Raw genomic sequence first — 14,363 nt, forward strand, 5'->3', positions numbered from 1 at the left:
CAGCATTCTGCTCTGTTTACTCCTCCCTCCTGTTTTAACCTATCAGGGCAAGCAGCTTCTTTATTTAATTAACCAATGACCTTCCTCCATCAATGGGGGGTGTGTGAAAGCTGAAGGATCAGAGAAGCGGAGTGGCCAGGCACTAGAGAGTTCTTGTCCTACCATGTTCAGGCTGAAAGGGAGATCCTGTCTCTACAAATCCTCACAATGAATGTTTCTTTGCCACACCTCAGACTGCAGGCTCAATTTGCATCCTCAGACTCCATTTGTCTCCACTAAACTTCAGAATGCAACTGAGCTCCTGTCTCCTCCCGCCTTCTAGTCTTCTCTCCACCCAGGCATATCCTACCTCCCTAGTGCTGGGGTTAAGGCATGTGACTCCCAAGTACTGGGATTAAAGGTGTGAACCACCACCACCCAGCTCTGTTTCTCTTTGAGACTGGATCAATTTTGTGTAGCCAAGGGTAGCCTTGTACTCAGAGATCATCTGCCTCTGTCTCCCAAGTGTTGAGATTAAAGGTGTGTACCACCACTGCCTGGCCTCCATGGCTAACTAGTGATTTAGGTCTGCACTCTGATCTTCAGGCAAGCTTTAATTGTTAGGTTACAAACAAAATATCACCACAATACCCTAAATGGGGCATGATATCACACCTTCTCCCCGAGTTCAGAGATCACTGTGGAAGCGTGGCCGGGAAGCTTGTAAGAGGCAGAGGTAATGAATGACTACAGTGAAACTGTTTTCCAGACAGGACGGGGCAGCTGCACATATCAGCTCACAGTGTCTGTGACTGCATGTACAAGATGAAGCCAGACAAATCCCAGCATAGATGGAGGAGAGCTTCACAACGTCCTACCCCCTGTTGAGAAGCTTTTGGCAATCACATACTAACAACACTAAGTAGACTTGGAAGTTTTATTAAAAAACAAAAAGCAACATGAAATTGGAAAAGAATAGTGGGGGGACTTGACGAAAGCATAAGCATGTATGAAATCCTCCAATAATAAAAAGCCATTTTAGAAAGGACATCATTGATGTTGTTATTACATCTCTGTCCTAGTGAGGGTTCTACTGCTGTGATAAGAACCATGACCAAAGGCAACTTGGGGAGGAAAGGATTTCTTTCACCTCACAATGTCTAGGTCACCATTAGAAAAGTCAGAGCAGGAACTGAGGCAGAGACCATGGAGGAACACTGCTTACTGGCTTGCTGCTCATTGCTTGCTCAGCCTGCTTTTTTATACAACCCAGGACCACCAGCCTCAGTGGGCTGGACCCTCCCACATAAAATATTAATCAAGAAAATACCTGCACAGACTTGCCTATAGGCCACTCTGATGGAGGCATTGTCCAATTGAGGTTCTGTCTTCCCAGAGGACTTTCTGTGTATGCCTCAGCTGTGCTTTATGTCTTAAATTAAGCATCTTTCAATTGGCAACATTGTTAGTAATCTACAGTGAAGCTATCCTTTTCTGGTAGTTTCTTCTTCAATGGAATCCCACAGCCCGAGTTGCTTAGAAACAACAGACGTGGCTTGCTTATGTTTCTGGAGAATGGAAGAGCAAGGTCAAAGTGTGGCAAATTCAGAAACGTGTTTATAGATGGCACTTTCTTGCTGTGTCTTCACATGGTAAAGGAGGCAGGAAGCTCTCCAACGTTCATTTGTAAAGACACTAATACCATTTAGAAGAGTCATTTCCAAAATACCACTTCTCTAAGGCTCTGTCTCCCAAGACCACACCTAGGGTATTAAATTTCAACCTAGGAAGCCAAATGTCATGGCACACGCCGTTAATTTCAGCATTGAGGAGGCAGAGGTGAATCTCTATGAGTTTGAGACCGGCATGGTTTTACATAGTGAGACCTGTCTTAAAATAAATCCTAGGAGTTTGGGTGCACATACACGTTCTTATCATAGCAGTAGGAAAAACAATAAGGTGACCTTTGTGATAGAGAAACTGTATACCATTTTCATACAGGCAGTTTCTGGTGCCTATAAGCATCTCAACTCATTAGAATTATACTGAACCACTGTAGGCTTCATAGTGAAACAGAGAGATTTAACAAATGGTTTTGATGTTTTTTTATTGTTTTTTATTTTTTATTTATTTTTATTTTTTTTGAGACAGGGCTTCTCTGTAGCTTTGGAGCCTGTCCTGGAACTCGTTCTGTAGACCAGGCTGGCCTCGAACTCACAGAGATCCACCTGTCTCTGCCTCCCGAGTGCTGGGATTAAAGGTGTGTGCCACCACTGCCCAGCACTGCATTTTTTTATTGCCCTCATAATAAAAACACAAAATCAAGGAGTGTGCTTGATTTTGCTCATGTGATTGAGCATTTGTCTTAAATCCCTGTGTTCAATGCCCAATTTCATAAGAAAACAAAAATGAATATTAAACAGGTTTTGTGTCATTCAGAACCTCTGATGCCTATAGGTGTGTGGCAGAGTTTGAGTCAGAGTTTGAGTTGAACTGCTAGACATTTAGAGGCCATATGAGGGGTTAAACGAGGACCATTTCCAACCTCTGCTTTGTCTTTCTATTTGGCTAGTTGACAGTGGGTCTTTGTGTTAGGATACCTCTGTGAATAGCGGGTGGAAACGTGTACATGTCAAGAAGAGAGCCCTTGTCTTTACAGAATCGAGCGGGTGATGGACAACAACACCACAGTGAAAATGGTGCCCATAAAAATCGTGCACTCAGAAAGCCAGCCCGAAAAGGAGAGCCGCCAGAGTCTTGCGTGCCCAGCTGAGCTGCCCCCACTGCCCAGTGGGCTGGAGAGGGACCAGATCAAGACGTTGAGGACATCAGAGCAGTGTTACTCCCGCTTCTGTGTGTACACACGACAGGAGGTGGAAGCCCCTCATAGAGCCCGCCCTCCAGAGCCCCAGCCACCCAGCACTCCAGTGCCTCCTGTCAGAGATAGCTGTTCCTCCCCTCCCTCACTTAACTACGGGAAGGCCAAGGAGAAGACCGTGGATGACTTGAAGTCTGAAGAATTAGCCAGGGAGATTGTGGGAAAAGATAAGTCCTTGGCTGACATCCTGGACCCTAGCGTGAAGATCAAGACCACCATGGATCTGATGGAAGGGATTTTCCCCAAAGACGAATCCCTCCTGGAGGAAGCTCAGCAGCGGAGGAAGCTGCTTCCCAAAGTCCCCTCACCCAGAGTCACAGAGGACCAGTAAGTAGATGGCATACACCTGCTGGTTTATCAGTCCCTATCTCCTAGGCTTAGAAGTAAAAGAAGGGACTTGGGGCATATTGATATTCATTATTGCTTCTCGGGGGAGGTGATGGTTTTCCTTGGGGTCCCTAGTACTTAGTGCTTTTCGGTAAGTCTGATCAGATTTGATTGCTTGGGGCTTAACAGAGGCGAGATGATGCCCACTGGAGAATGGAACACTCCTGACATCTAGTGGAAGCATAGCAGAAACGACTAAAGATCTTACAGTGTATGAGACAGCTCCCAGATACCATCAGTGCTGACCCTGAGAAACCCTTTGTTGGCATGAGGCCATCAGTCTGCTTCCTCAGTTGTGTGGTGTCCATCATCTAATCTCCATATTCAATATAAAGATCGCATGCCTGTCCATCTATTTGTTTGAAAAGTAGGGTCTTGGGGCTGGAGAGATGGCTCAGAGGTTAAGAGCATTGCCTGCTCTTCCACAGGTCCTGAGTTCAATTCCCAGCAACCACATGGTGGCTCACAGCCATCTGTAATGGGGTCTGATGCCCTCTTCTGGCCTTCAGGCATACACACAGACAGAATATTGTATACATAATAAATAAATATTCAAAAAAAAAGAAAAAAGAAAAGTAGGGTCTTTCTATGAACTTTGGGCTCCCTTGAACTTGCATCTTCTACCTCAGCTTCCTCAATGCTAGGGTTATAGGAATATGCCACCTCATGTCCCTGTCTCCCTCCTACCCACTTCTTGATAATGTTGAACTAGAAACGCAGGTCTTCATACATATTAGGCAAGCTGTCATCACTGAGCTATAAGCCTTACTTATTTTGTCTTGTTTTGAGACAAGTTGCCTAGACTGGCTTTAAACTTCAAATCCTCCCGCCTTAGATTCCTGAGAGCTAGCATCTTTACGTGTATTTAATCTGTGTCTCTTTGGTCTTCCTGCCTCTCACCTACTTTTAAGTCCCATTCCAGAGCCTGCCTCTAATCTAAGGATGTTATATTGATAACATTTTCTTTCTTTAGAGATGTTTGTTTGTCTGTCTGTTTAAATTTCGGTTACCTAGGGGCCAAGGATGCATGCATCTCAGAGGTAAAGTATTTACCTAGTGCATGAAAGGACTTGGATTTAATCCAAATCACTGCTGGGATGGGAAAAGCAATTTTTTACCTCTTCACCCAGGAAACAGGACACAGGCGTGCCAGGGGTCGTGTCCTTGGCCACCAATTCTACCTATTACAGCACATCGGCCCCCAAGGCAGAACTTCTTATCAAGATGAAGGACCTACAGGAGCCTGAGGAGTATTCAGGGGGTGACTTGGACCACGACCTGTCAGTTAAGAAGGTAAGAAGTGCAAATCTGACCTCAACTCAGTAGCTTTAATTGAAAACTACCAAGGAAGCTGAGGCTAGAGAATCATTTAAGGCTGGGAGTTCTGGACCATTTTGGAAGGAATAAGGATACTTTCCTCTATGCAATCAAAATCCCCTACCTGCTGAGCGTAGAGATATATGCATGTTATTCCAACACTAAGAAGATTGAGGCAGGCCGGTGACGAGTTTGAATCAGTCTGTGCTGCACGGGAAGTTCAACCTGATCTTTACAGTGAGATCCTTCCTCAAAAAAATTAAAATAAAAACAAACAACCCTTTCCTCAGAATTGTATATTCTAGCCTTTCTACAAAGCCCTTGAAGATTCATCTGTAGGCAGACTAGAGAAAGGAGCCCTCTCTAAGGGACTTTGTGTTCTTATGGAATTATGTACGGCTACCACAAAAAAAAAGACATGTCTAACATAGGCTTGGTGAACCTGACCCTCTACCTGCTTTTAGAAATAGGTTTTATTGAAATATAGCCACATTCATTTGCTTATATATTGACTGTCACTAATCATGGAACCTACAAGGAGTAAAATAGTCCCTCATGGGAAAAGTTTGCCAACCCTTGCTATACTACATCAGGTATTAGACAGTTGGATAGAGTGAATAGCTAGAAAGAGACAAATACCTGTGATTGTAGAAACACAGAGTAATGTCAGGCAGGCTCTTACCCTAGAACTGTGTCCTCTGTGATGGAAAGGTAGAGGAGGTACGGATACCCTTGGTGGGAGCTTGGTGGTCTTGGGGAGAAGCAGCAAAAGGCAGGGCTTCAGCTTCATGAACCAAGAAAGAAGGTTGGAAGTTAACTCAGGGCCATTGTATGCAGTACCCACGGCAGTCACGGCAAGGATACTGTTAGCTATTGCTCCTGACCCAGTGATTTGAAAGATAGCACAGATTGATCTTAATTATGTAAGAAATGTTAGGGAAGGGAGTATTATGACCTATTTATATAATAAAAATCCTTTCAGTGTAGAAAATGGTAACCTTCTGGGTTCTGGGAACCAAATATCTCTTAGAGACTTTGAATTAGAGCAATATACACTTTATTCTAGTCATGTGTCCATATTTTTAAAAACATCAGCATTTACAGTTTTTCTTCATGAAACAGAATTCATAGAATTTGAAGCATTTTGATTTAGGCTATGCTGTACATACATTTTTATTTTATTTTATGCCCTGGCAATGCTGAAGCATGCACAGGTAGCCCATATATGGCGGTTCTGTTGAACTTGTCCATATTGGGTTTCATGGTCTAAGTTGATGAGGACGACTGACTGGGTATTTTCCTCCTTCTTTCTAGTTAGGCTTTGTTATTTCTTAGCACAATGCATTTAGAAGTGCATATTTTGGCCAAGGACATAGCTTATTGGCAGAATGCTTGCTTACCTAGCATGTATTAGGTCCTAGATTCATTCTCTAGCTCCCTACCTTACAAAGTATGCCAAAATACCTTTAAAATCCAGGTGCGGTGATATGTACCTATAATCCTTGATTCAGGAGGAAGAAGGAAGGGGATTATCATAACCAGCTGGATACCAGCCAGAGCTATACAGCAAGTTCCTTTTTCAGAAATGCCACCCCCGAAAAACAATTTACAAAATAATTTTACCACATTTGTCTATATAGTGCTCTATCTATTTGTTCTGAAGAGCACCAGCTACTGGAATACTGTGTCAAGAGGCCACTGCTTTGGGTCAGGGTGAATCACAGAGCGTGATGAGTTTTGTTACATTTTATTTATTTATTTTTGTGCACAGAATCATGTTTTGTAAATATCCTTGTTTTCTAGTAGTCTTACTCAGCCTAGGGATTACATCCCACATGTTGAGAACCACTGCTTTAAATGGCTTGTGTCAGGGTGGGTAATCACTTTAATGTTTACTGGATTGTCTGAGGAAGATGGGGTTCTAGAAATGAATGCCCAGTGGTAGCTGCACAGAAGCATAAATGTGCTAGGTTCCACATTGTCACACACTTTAAAACAGTCAAATTGTGGGTTTGTGTAGGTCAGCCACACAGTGGATGCCCAGGATGAACAGCGCCCAGAGTTATATCCCTAGCACTTCAGAGAAAAGTGAAAGTTGAAATGTTAAATCATTTATGGTACATATATATTTTCCCTACTAATGTCTTTGTCAGATGGAAGGCAGTAGATTATACTGACAATGTCTCAGAAGGTCGCTGATAGTCCTTTACATGTGTTACTGTTACCTCTCTGTGATGAGACACTTGACATAGACGACATTAGAGAAGGAAGGTTTCTATTAATCATGGTTTTAATTATGGCTGAGTTATCCAATAGTGGCTATGGCATAGTCCTACTCATCAAAGCCACAGTCAGCTGCAGGAAGGGAAGAAGCAGTGCTTAGATCATGCCCAGTGTCTCAGTCCGCTACCTTCTATAGTTGTACCACCTCCCAATAATTTATTGTTTCAAATCCTGAAACCATAGATGGATAAAACCATTAATTGGGTCAGAGCTCTAAGATCTAATTAATTGCCTCTGGAATCATGGTATTCAGTATCTGTTAAATTTTTCTGAGAAGATAAGAACAAACCACCTATTTACCACAGATAGGGTATCAAGGTAATATTTTGGTTAGGGTTCTCTTCAGTATTGTCTTATTGAAAGAATTCTGTTAAGAGACAGACAGATGAAGCAAAAGGCTCCATAGCAAAACTAGGCAAAGCAAACATTGTGAAGATGAATTGGGTGGGCTTCCCAAAGCACCGAGTAGCCCATAGTTCTTCATTGTGAAATTTGAAAGGATTTTAATGACTATTTATGAGGCAGGTGGCATATTCATAGAATAAAGCAACTCTTTTCGTTTCTGAAATCATGGTGCACCAGATTTCCTTTTTAAAGGCATAGTGTTTACCTGATCCTCTTTAAAAAGCTCCAAAAGGAAGGGTGTCGACCCTACTGCAAATGTTGATTTCAGATCTTTTGTGGATATACACTCTTCGTTAGTTCACATGTGTAGGAGGATGCCCTGGCTCCTTCGCTTCTGACAAAGAGGAACAGCCTACCTGCAGCTTCAAAGAGACATAGTGGTTAAGACAGATAACTTCAGTGGTCCTCAGGTGCCTCATTTCTAACTCCTTTCATAATGGGCATCAAAAGGATGGGTTTCATCCATATATAGCTTGGTGAATCAATGAGTTTACTGGATTTACTGCAAGGAGCATGAATGACTCCAAAACAATCACATCACTGGGAAAGTCTCACCCCGGCTTAAGTCACAATTTCCCTAAAGCTACATAGGTGGAGTCCTAGTCTACACACCATTTTGCCCCTCTCAAAGACACATGCATTGGGGGAGGTCTTACATGCTCATAGGAAATGTGCGAGAGAAAGTGGCTGGAATCTCAGGAAAGGGTCTAATGACCTTCCCTATTCTCTCTTCTGAGGAAGAGTTAACAAGCTGATCTTATTGGTGGTCTTTTTTTGTTTTTGAGTAATGACAAGCATGGGAGAAAGCTATATAGGTAGAGGCACTTTTACACAAGCCTAAAAATCTGAATTTACTCCCCAGATCTCACAAGGTGTCAGAAGAGAACCAAGTCCTCAGTTTTCCTCTGACTTCTCCATGTACAAGCCATGGCTCACTTGTACTTGCATGCGTGAATGCACATGTGTGCATATATGCACACATACTAAATAAATAATTTTTAATAAAAACATGTGATAGCTGTTTTTGCTCAAAGACAGGGATCAATAGCGCTGGATATAGACTCAAACTGTCTCTGTATGTAAGTCTTTAATTTATATGCTTAAAATGACAGCAGTCAAGGTATCGAATAGATTCCGTGAATCCTTGCAGACACAAAGATCAGAATAGCATCTACTGTGAGTCAAACTGAGGTAGCTCTAGCATTCCAGGACATTCACCAAATGAGAATTTGTTTTATTTAGCTTTTGTTTTTATGTTTGGAAATAGTATCTCATTATATAACCTGGGCCAGCCTGGAGTTCATCATCCTTAAGCCTTTGTCTCCCCGATGCTGAAATTAAAGACATAAAGCACCAGGCCTGGGTTCCTCTTTCTTTTTTGGATTCATTCATGTATTTTTTGTGGTGCTGAGGTTGGAACCCAAAAACCACATGAATGCTATGCAAATACTTTATCACTGACTTATATATACACCAGCCCTGTTTTGTCTCTAATACATTTTATATATACATTTAATTTCTTTTAACATTTGTGTGTAAGCGTTCAAGTACATGTACATGTGTGCATGCAACAGCACATACATGGTGGTCAGAGTCCAACTGGTGGGAGCTGGTTCTCCTTTCACCAAGTGGGTTGTAGGATTAGAACTCAGGTCATCAGACCTTTATTTGCTGAGCTACCTCTTTGGCTCACACAAACAAGGAAGCTCATATTTAACCAGGCCTTTTCCTCTCCCTGGTTTTATAAATCCCCCATTATTTGATGGCTCAAAGACTAACATCCCCAATCTAGCTGAATTCTTCCTAGACTGTGTATGATGTGGCTATACTAACCTAGAGCCCCAGCTTGGGATGATTCTAACTAATGTCCCAATGCTTCCCTGCGCCCTACAGCAAGAGCTCATCGACAGCATCGGCCGCAAGCTGCGGGTACTGCGGGAAGCCCGAGAGAGCCTGCTGGAAGACATCCAAGCCAACAATGCCCTGGGAGAAGAGGTGGAAGCCATTGTGAAAGACGTCTGCAAACCCAATGAGTTTGACAAGTTCCGGATGTTTATTGGGGACCTAGACAAAGTGGTGAACCTCCTGCTGTCACTGTCAGGCCGCTTGGCCCGTGTGGAAAATGCCCTCAATAATCTGGACGACAGTCCTTCTCCTGGAGATCGGGTACTGGCAAACGTGTCTATGTGGGAAATGGGAAGTGGTGAGGATGCTTTAGAGTGACCATCCTTGGGGTGCTAGGAAAGTCAGCTCTTAGAAGCCTCATACGGTCTGTGCATGGCATAAAGCATCACCTGTATCCTCAGTTTTCTTGTACTCAGAAGAAGATAAATCCCTCACTTCCATAGGTTATGTTTCAGCCCAACATCTTTCTCTGTTCTTTGCATATTATGGAACTTCAAAATCAATCTTTTTATTAATGAAACACGTCTGGCTCTTTCCCACTGCTGTCTCAATAGCTTTCAGGAATCCGTGTGATTTTCACAACTTGAGCAATATTTGTAGAACACGTTAATCATGTCCACTTGTTTTCCGTTTGGAGGATGTTGGCTTGACCTGCCCTCTTTCAGGGAAAGTATCTCATCTCTTTGTCTCAGGCCTGACAAGGCAAGATGTACTCTAAAGTTTCTATGGTCATGGGAATCCCAAAGAGAGTTTCCGGTTCAGGCCACATTGCGTAAGAGATAACAGCCCCTCTTTCCTGAGCTCCTGCCATGTGAAGACAATGAGTGCGTTCATCTCTTCCTTTCTTCACTTCCTTCATCTTAGACTTGGTAGGGTTTCTATTGGACGTGGATATTCTATAAACTAAAAGCAATGATGGTAAGTTTTGTGTGTCAGACATTGTTTGAAGCAAGACACTGTAAGGAGTGAAGGGCTGTTCCACACATACTTCCCAGCAGCTTTTGCTCTGGGTCTTGCTTTACTGGCCTTTTTTTTTGTCTTTGTACTGCCTTCTGTTGAAGAATTTCATCCTGCCCTAGAATCAATCTCTCTCTCTCTCTCTCTCTCTCTCTCTCTCTCTCTCTCTCTGTCTCTCTCTCTCTGTCTCTCTCTCTCTGTTCCTCTCTCTCTGTCTCTCTGTTCCTCTCTCTGTTCCTCTCTCTCTCTCTCTCTCTCTCTCTCTCTCTCTCTCTCTCTCTCTCTCTCCTCTCTTCTCCCTCCCCTGCCTTCCCCTCCCTTCCCCTCTCCTCATAGTGTTGACTCTGCAAGCTTGGAGTTGGAGAGGGCCAAGAAAAATAGAGAAGGGGAATTGTTGGGGGAAGGGATGTTAAATTGCTACAATTGTAGTGTAAGAAAGATAAACTCCCCCTCCCCTCTTTCCTCCCCTCCTCTCCCCTTGCTTCCCCTCTTCTCCTCTCCCTCTTCATGCTATAGCCCAATCCTATATTCTTTCTATTTTTGAGGCCAGGTGTCAGAAATTTGTCTGGGCTGGATTGGAATTTACTTCACAGCTAAGACATACCTTCACTTATGAGCTTTCTGCCCCAGTCTTCTGAGTAGATGAGATTACAGGCCTGTGCCACTGGGCTCAACTTAATTATAGTATTTCCCTTTTTCAATTTTGGGACAAACAGGATTCCCAAGTCCTTTGTCTCTGGGAAGCATGTCAGAACTCTGTAACTGCTGGTCCTTGGTTTTAAGGCAAATGGAAGAGAAGGCACAGACAAAGAGGAAATCCAGAGGGGCCTAAGAGTGACTTCAGGAAGGGTGAGGAAAGGAGGAGTTGTAGAGAAGCTGGCCATAGTTAAAAGCACATGTAGACTACATTCTGGTCATTTCTACGGGGTTCCCATGTGACTTCAAGGATTCCATCAGACCGGTTTCCAAAAGCTGCAGGGCTTTTAAAGAATTGGCCAGAGTCTTTGCTTTCGCCCTGCCTCAACAGGACTTTCTGTCTCCTTCCCCTCAACAGCAGTCACTGTTGGAGAAACAGAGGATCCTAACCCAGCAGCATGAGGATGCCAAGGAGCTTAAAGAGAACCTGGACCGTCGTGAGCGCATTGTGTTTGATATCCTGGCCAACTACCTCAGTGAGGAGAACCTGGCGGACTATGAACACTTCGTGAAGATGAAGTCAGCCCTCATCATTGAGCAACGAGAGCTGGAAGATAAAATCCACCTGGGTGAAGAGCAGCTCAAGTGCTTGTTTGACAGCCTACAGCCTGAGAGAAGCAAGTAAGAGACCTGTCCCTGCAGAAGTTGGACACTGAGCCTTGGAAATTAATGCCTGGGAATACAAGAGTGAATCCAAGCCTATTTGCCCATCTCTGGAGAGACACACTCTGGAGCCACAAGACTAGTAAAAAAGCAATAATGTCCTATTAGTATGTGATGATTGATTTATGTTTTTCATTTCTATTGGTTTGTTGAGCAGAGTTTCATATTACATGTGACTTCACAGAATGCCAGCCTTTACTGGTCAGCAGGGACCCCTAGAATGTCCAATGGCTGGGCCCACAATACATGCAAGCACTCCTTTGCAGCACTGACACCATTGCTCCTCCCTTGTGTAGATGCCAAATACATCCCTATGGTACATGAGAGGAAAGACCCTTGTGATTTAGCCAGGCCTCGGCTGCTGTGTTTCATTTAATAATGTGAGCATTCATTGGTTTATCATCGTGACGTTCTCTGATCCAGTAAAAATCAGTGATGATTATAATTTATTGATATGTGGGAAACATGAACAGTTTTCTAGTGATTAAAAACCAACTATGAAATGAACAACCTACATATTGGACACATTCATTCCAAGAATAAAATCATCACATAGCTTTGTATGCATGCTTTGAAATACCCAAACAAGCAGAAGCTAAGTGTCCTTCTTGTCACATCTTAAATAATTTCTAACCAAGTGACATTATTTGGTTAAAAGTGTGTCTACCTGTAATGTTATTGCTTGTTCTTTATTTTCTGAGACCAATGGAATATTTTGAAGTTTTTTTCCCCCCAAAACACTACTTTGTGTATGCAATCCTTAATGATAATTGGTGGTTTGTCTCTTTTTTACATTTCTGTCTGTTACCATGAGCCACATACCATGTACCTTAAGACTTAAGATTCCGTCTTCTTGTTTGTCAGAGGTCCTATGGAGTGATTAGTACTTACATTTGAAATCAAGTTTCAAGATGGAAAGATGGATAAATGGAGTGTTACTCATTAAAGCAACACTGTCATTCTATTGGTTTCCAGTTAACAGGACAGGGATTAGGAAAAAGTATTTGTAAATCATGTGTCTGATTTGTTACTCATTTTATTTTTATTATTATTTGTTTTAGAAGAGTCTCAAATAACCTGGATTGGCCTCAGTCTCCCTGTGTAGTCCTGATGACCTCGAACTCCTGATCCTCCTGCCTCCACTTCCTGAGTTCTGAGTTTACTAACATACCCCACTTCCATGGCTTTATACATCTGATAAAAGATTTATATAAAGAATTCCCAATACCCAATAGTAGAAAACAAATCATTTGGAAAAAGTGGGCAAAAGACTTGACTAGACACTTCACCAAAGAGAATGTATGTATGGCAGATAAACACATGAAAAATGTTCAGGCACCAATGGCGTGTATAACTTGCGTTAAATGTGTGTAGGTTTGGTGTAGTTCAAAAGATGTTTATGTAACTAAATGCATGGTGAAAGATGAGCAAGTCCCTCTAGTGACTTGATGTTTAGGCATCACTAGTCTTTGTTCTATCAAGGGATTATTTAATTCTTGTTTTCCCTCGAGATTGCAGCAGATGCAAAGATTTCCCTTTTGCCAATAACCACACCCTTTCCAGAATACACATGCACACTTAGATCCATGTGTATATGCATGAGCTCACACTTCCATACCCAGTTGTCTTAAAGGACCAGAATCCATGCTTCCTGAGCCAGAGGAACAGAGGTTGACACTGTACAATTGAGTCGAGGTAGGCAAGCTTCTGTACTGCAGAGCACAGATGGCCTTGTTGACAATCTATTGCTCGTCGGCTGGAAGAAAACCTTTACAAATGTATTGAATCCTATTAAACAAAGCTACTTCTACCTTTTGAAGTCCCTGATTTGTCACGTCCTCTTTCCACTTGGTCATTCCTTGCTGTGAATGTGGGTCATGACAGAAAATGTAATGCTGACTGTCCACACACTTTTCAAGGAATTGCAGACTGTTTTGCTTTTAATTTACACCAGGCTATTTACCTGTGGTTCTTTATCCCCAAATACAGTGTTGTGAAAATTTGATATGTGTGTAAACTGTGAATAGTGGAATTTTGTTTGTCTATAACCTGGCTTTTCATGTTGTCTGTTATGGAAAACAATATGTAGTGTTCTAGCATGCTTGTACTAAAATATATAGCAATTATGACATTCTTGTCCATTCCCTGCTTGCCTGTTCCATGTCTGATTAGCAGGGATCTAAGAATTCCAGAGAGTTCATGTACATATGTCTGTGAGTATTGATACTATTGCATAAGAAACAATCTGGTGCTAATGGTTTGTCCTTGGCATGCATAGGCGTGGGTACAGTTGTGGAACTCTCTGTATACACACTGACCTTGCTTGTGGTCGGTTTTTGTGGCTTTACCCTGAACTCTGCCCTGGAAAAAAATGCACAATTGTGCTTGATGCTTACCACTTGTCAACCGATCCTCTTGCTTGACTTTAATGAATAAATAATTTCTCTTCAAGTGAAAGAAAAATGTCTTTATTTCCTATATTATAGCTTGTATAAAAATAAAAATACCAGTGATGGGCATGTAGTCCAAGGGAAAGGGTATGAGCATAGTGCTGTGTTCAAATACCAGCAGTATCATCCACCAAAAAAAAAAAAAAAGAAATCCTAAAACAAACACAGTAGCAAGCACCTGTAAGCCTAGCCCTTGGTGGAGTGGCAAATGGCTGGACCCACAGCATAGTGTTCCTTATGTAAACAGGTGCCAAACACATCCCTAATTGGCATGGTAGGCAAGATTCTTGTGATTTAGCTAGGTGCGGGCTGCTGTGTATTTTGTCTTTGTAGGTCAACAGTATGGCCATTCAATCATATTTGTCATAATGCTTTGGCCTAACTAAAAATCAGTGGTGATAATTAATGTGTGCTAACATGAATGGTTTCCTGGTGGTTAAAAA

The 14,363-nt window shown here is 42.4% G+C and overlaps 1 protein-coding gene across 3 annotated transcripts in view; it reads left to right on the top strand.

The window, feature by feature from the left end:
• Window positions 1-13,921, top strand: part of Shroom2 (shroom family member 2) — a 125,793-nt gene extending 111,872 nt beyond the window's left edge. For all 3 annotated transcript variants that reach the window (XM_005358902.3, XM_026784819.1, XM_013350644.2), the window contains 4 exons: window positions 2,639-3,184; window positions 4,375-4,537; window positions 9,143-9,415; window positions 11,166-13,921. In XM_005358902.3, the coding sequence (XP_005358959.1) occupies window positions 2,639-3,184; window positions 4,375-4,537; window positions 9,143-9,415; window positions 11,166-11,432 (1,249 nt within the window). In that variant the 3' untranslated portion in view covers window positions 11,433-13,921. The remainder of the gene's footprint in view (window positions 1-2,638; window positions 3,185-4,374; window positions 4,538-9,142; window positions 9,416-11,165) is intronic.
• The last annotated feature ends 442 nt before the right edge of the window (window positions 13,922-14,363 follow it).

The sequence above is a fragment of the Microtus ochrogaster genome, chromosome X, assembly GCF_000317375.1.
Source record: "Microtus ochrogaster isolate Prairie Vole_2 chromosome X, MicOch1.0, whole genome shotgun sequence".
Lineage (NCBI taxonomy): Eukaryota > Metazoa > Chordata > Mammalia > Rodentia > Cricetidae > Microtus > Microtus ochrogaster.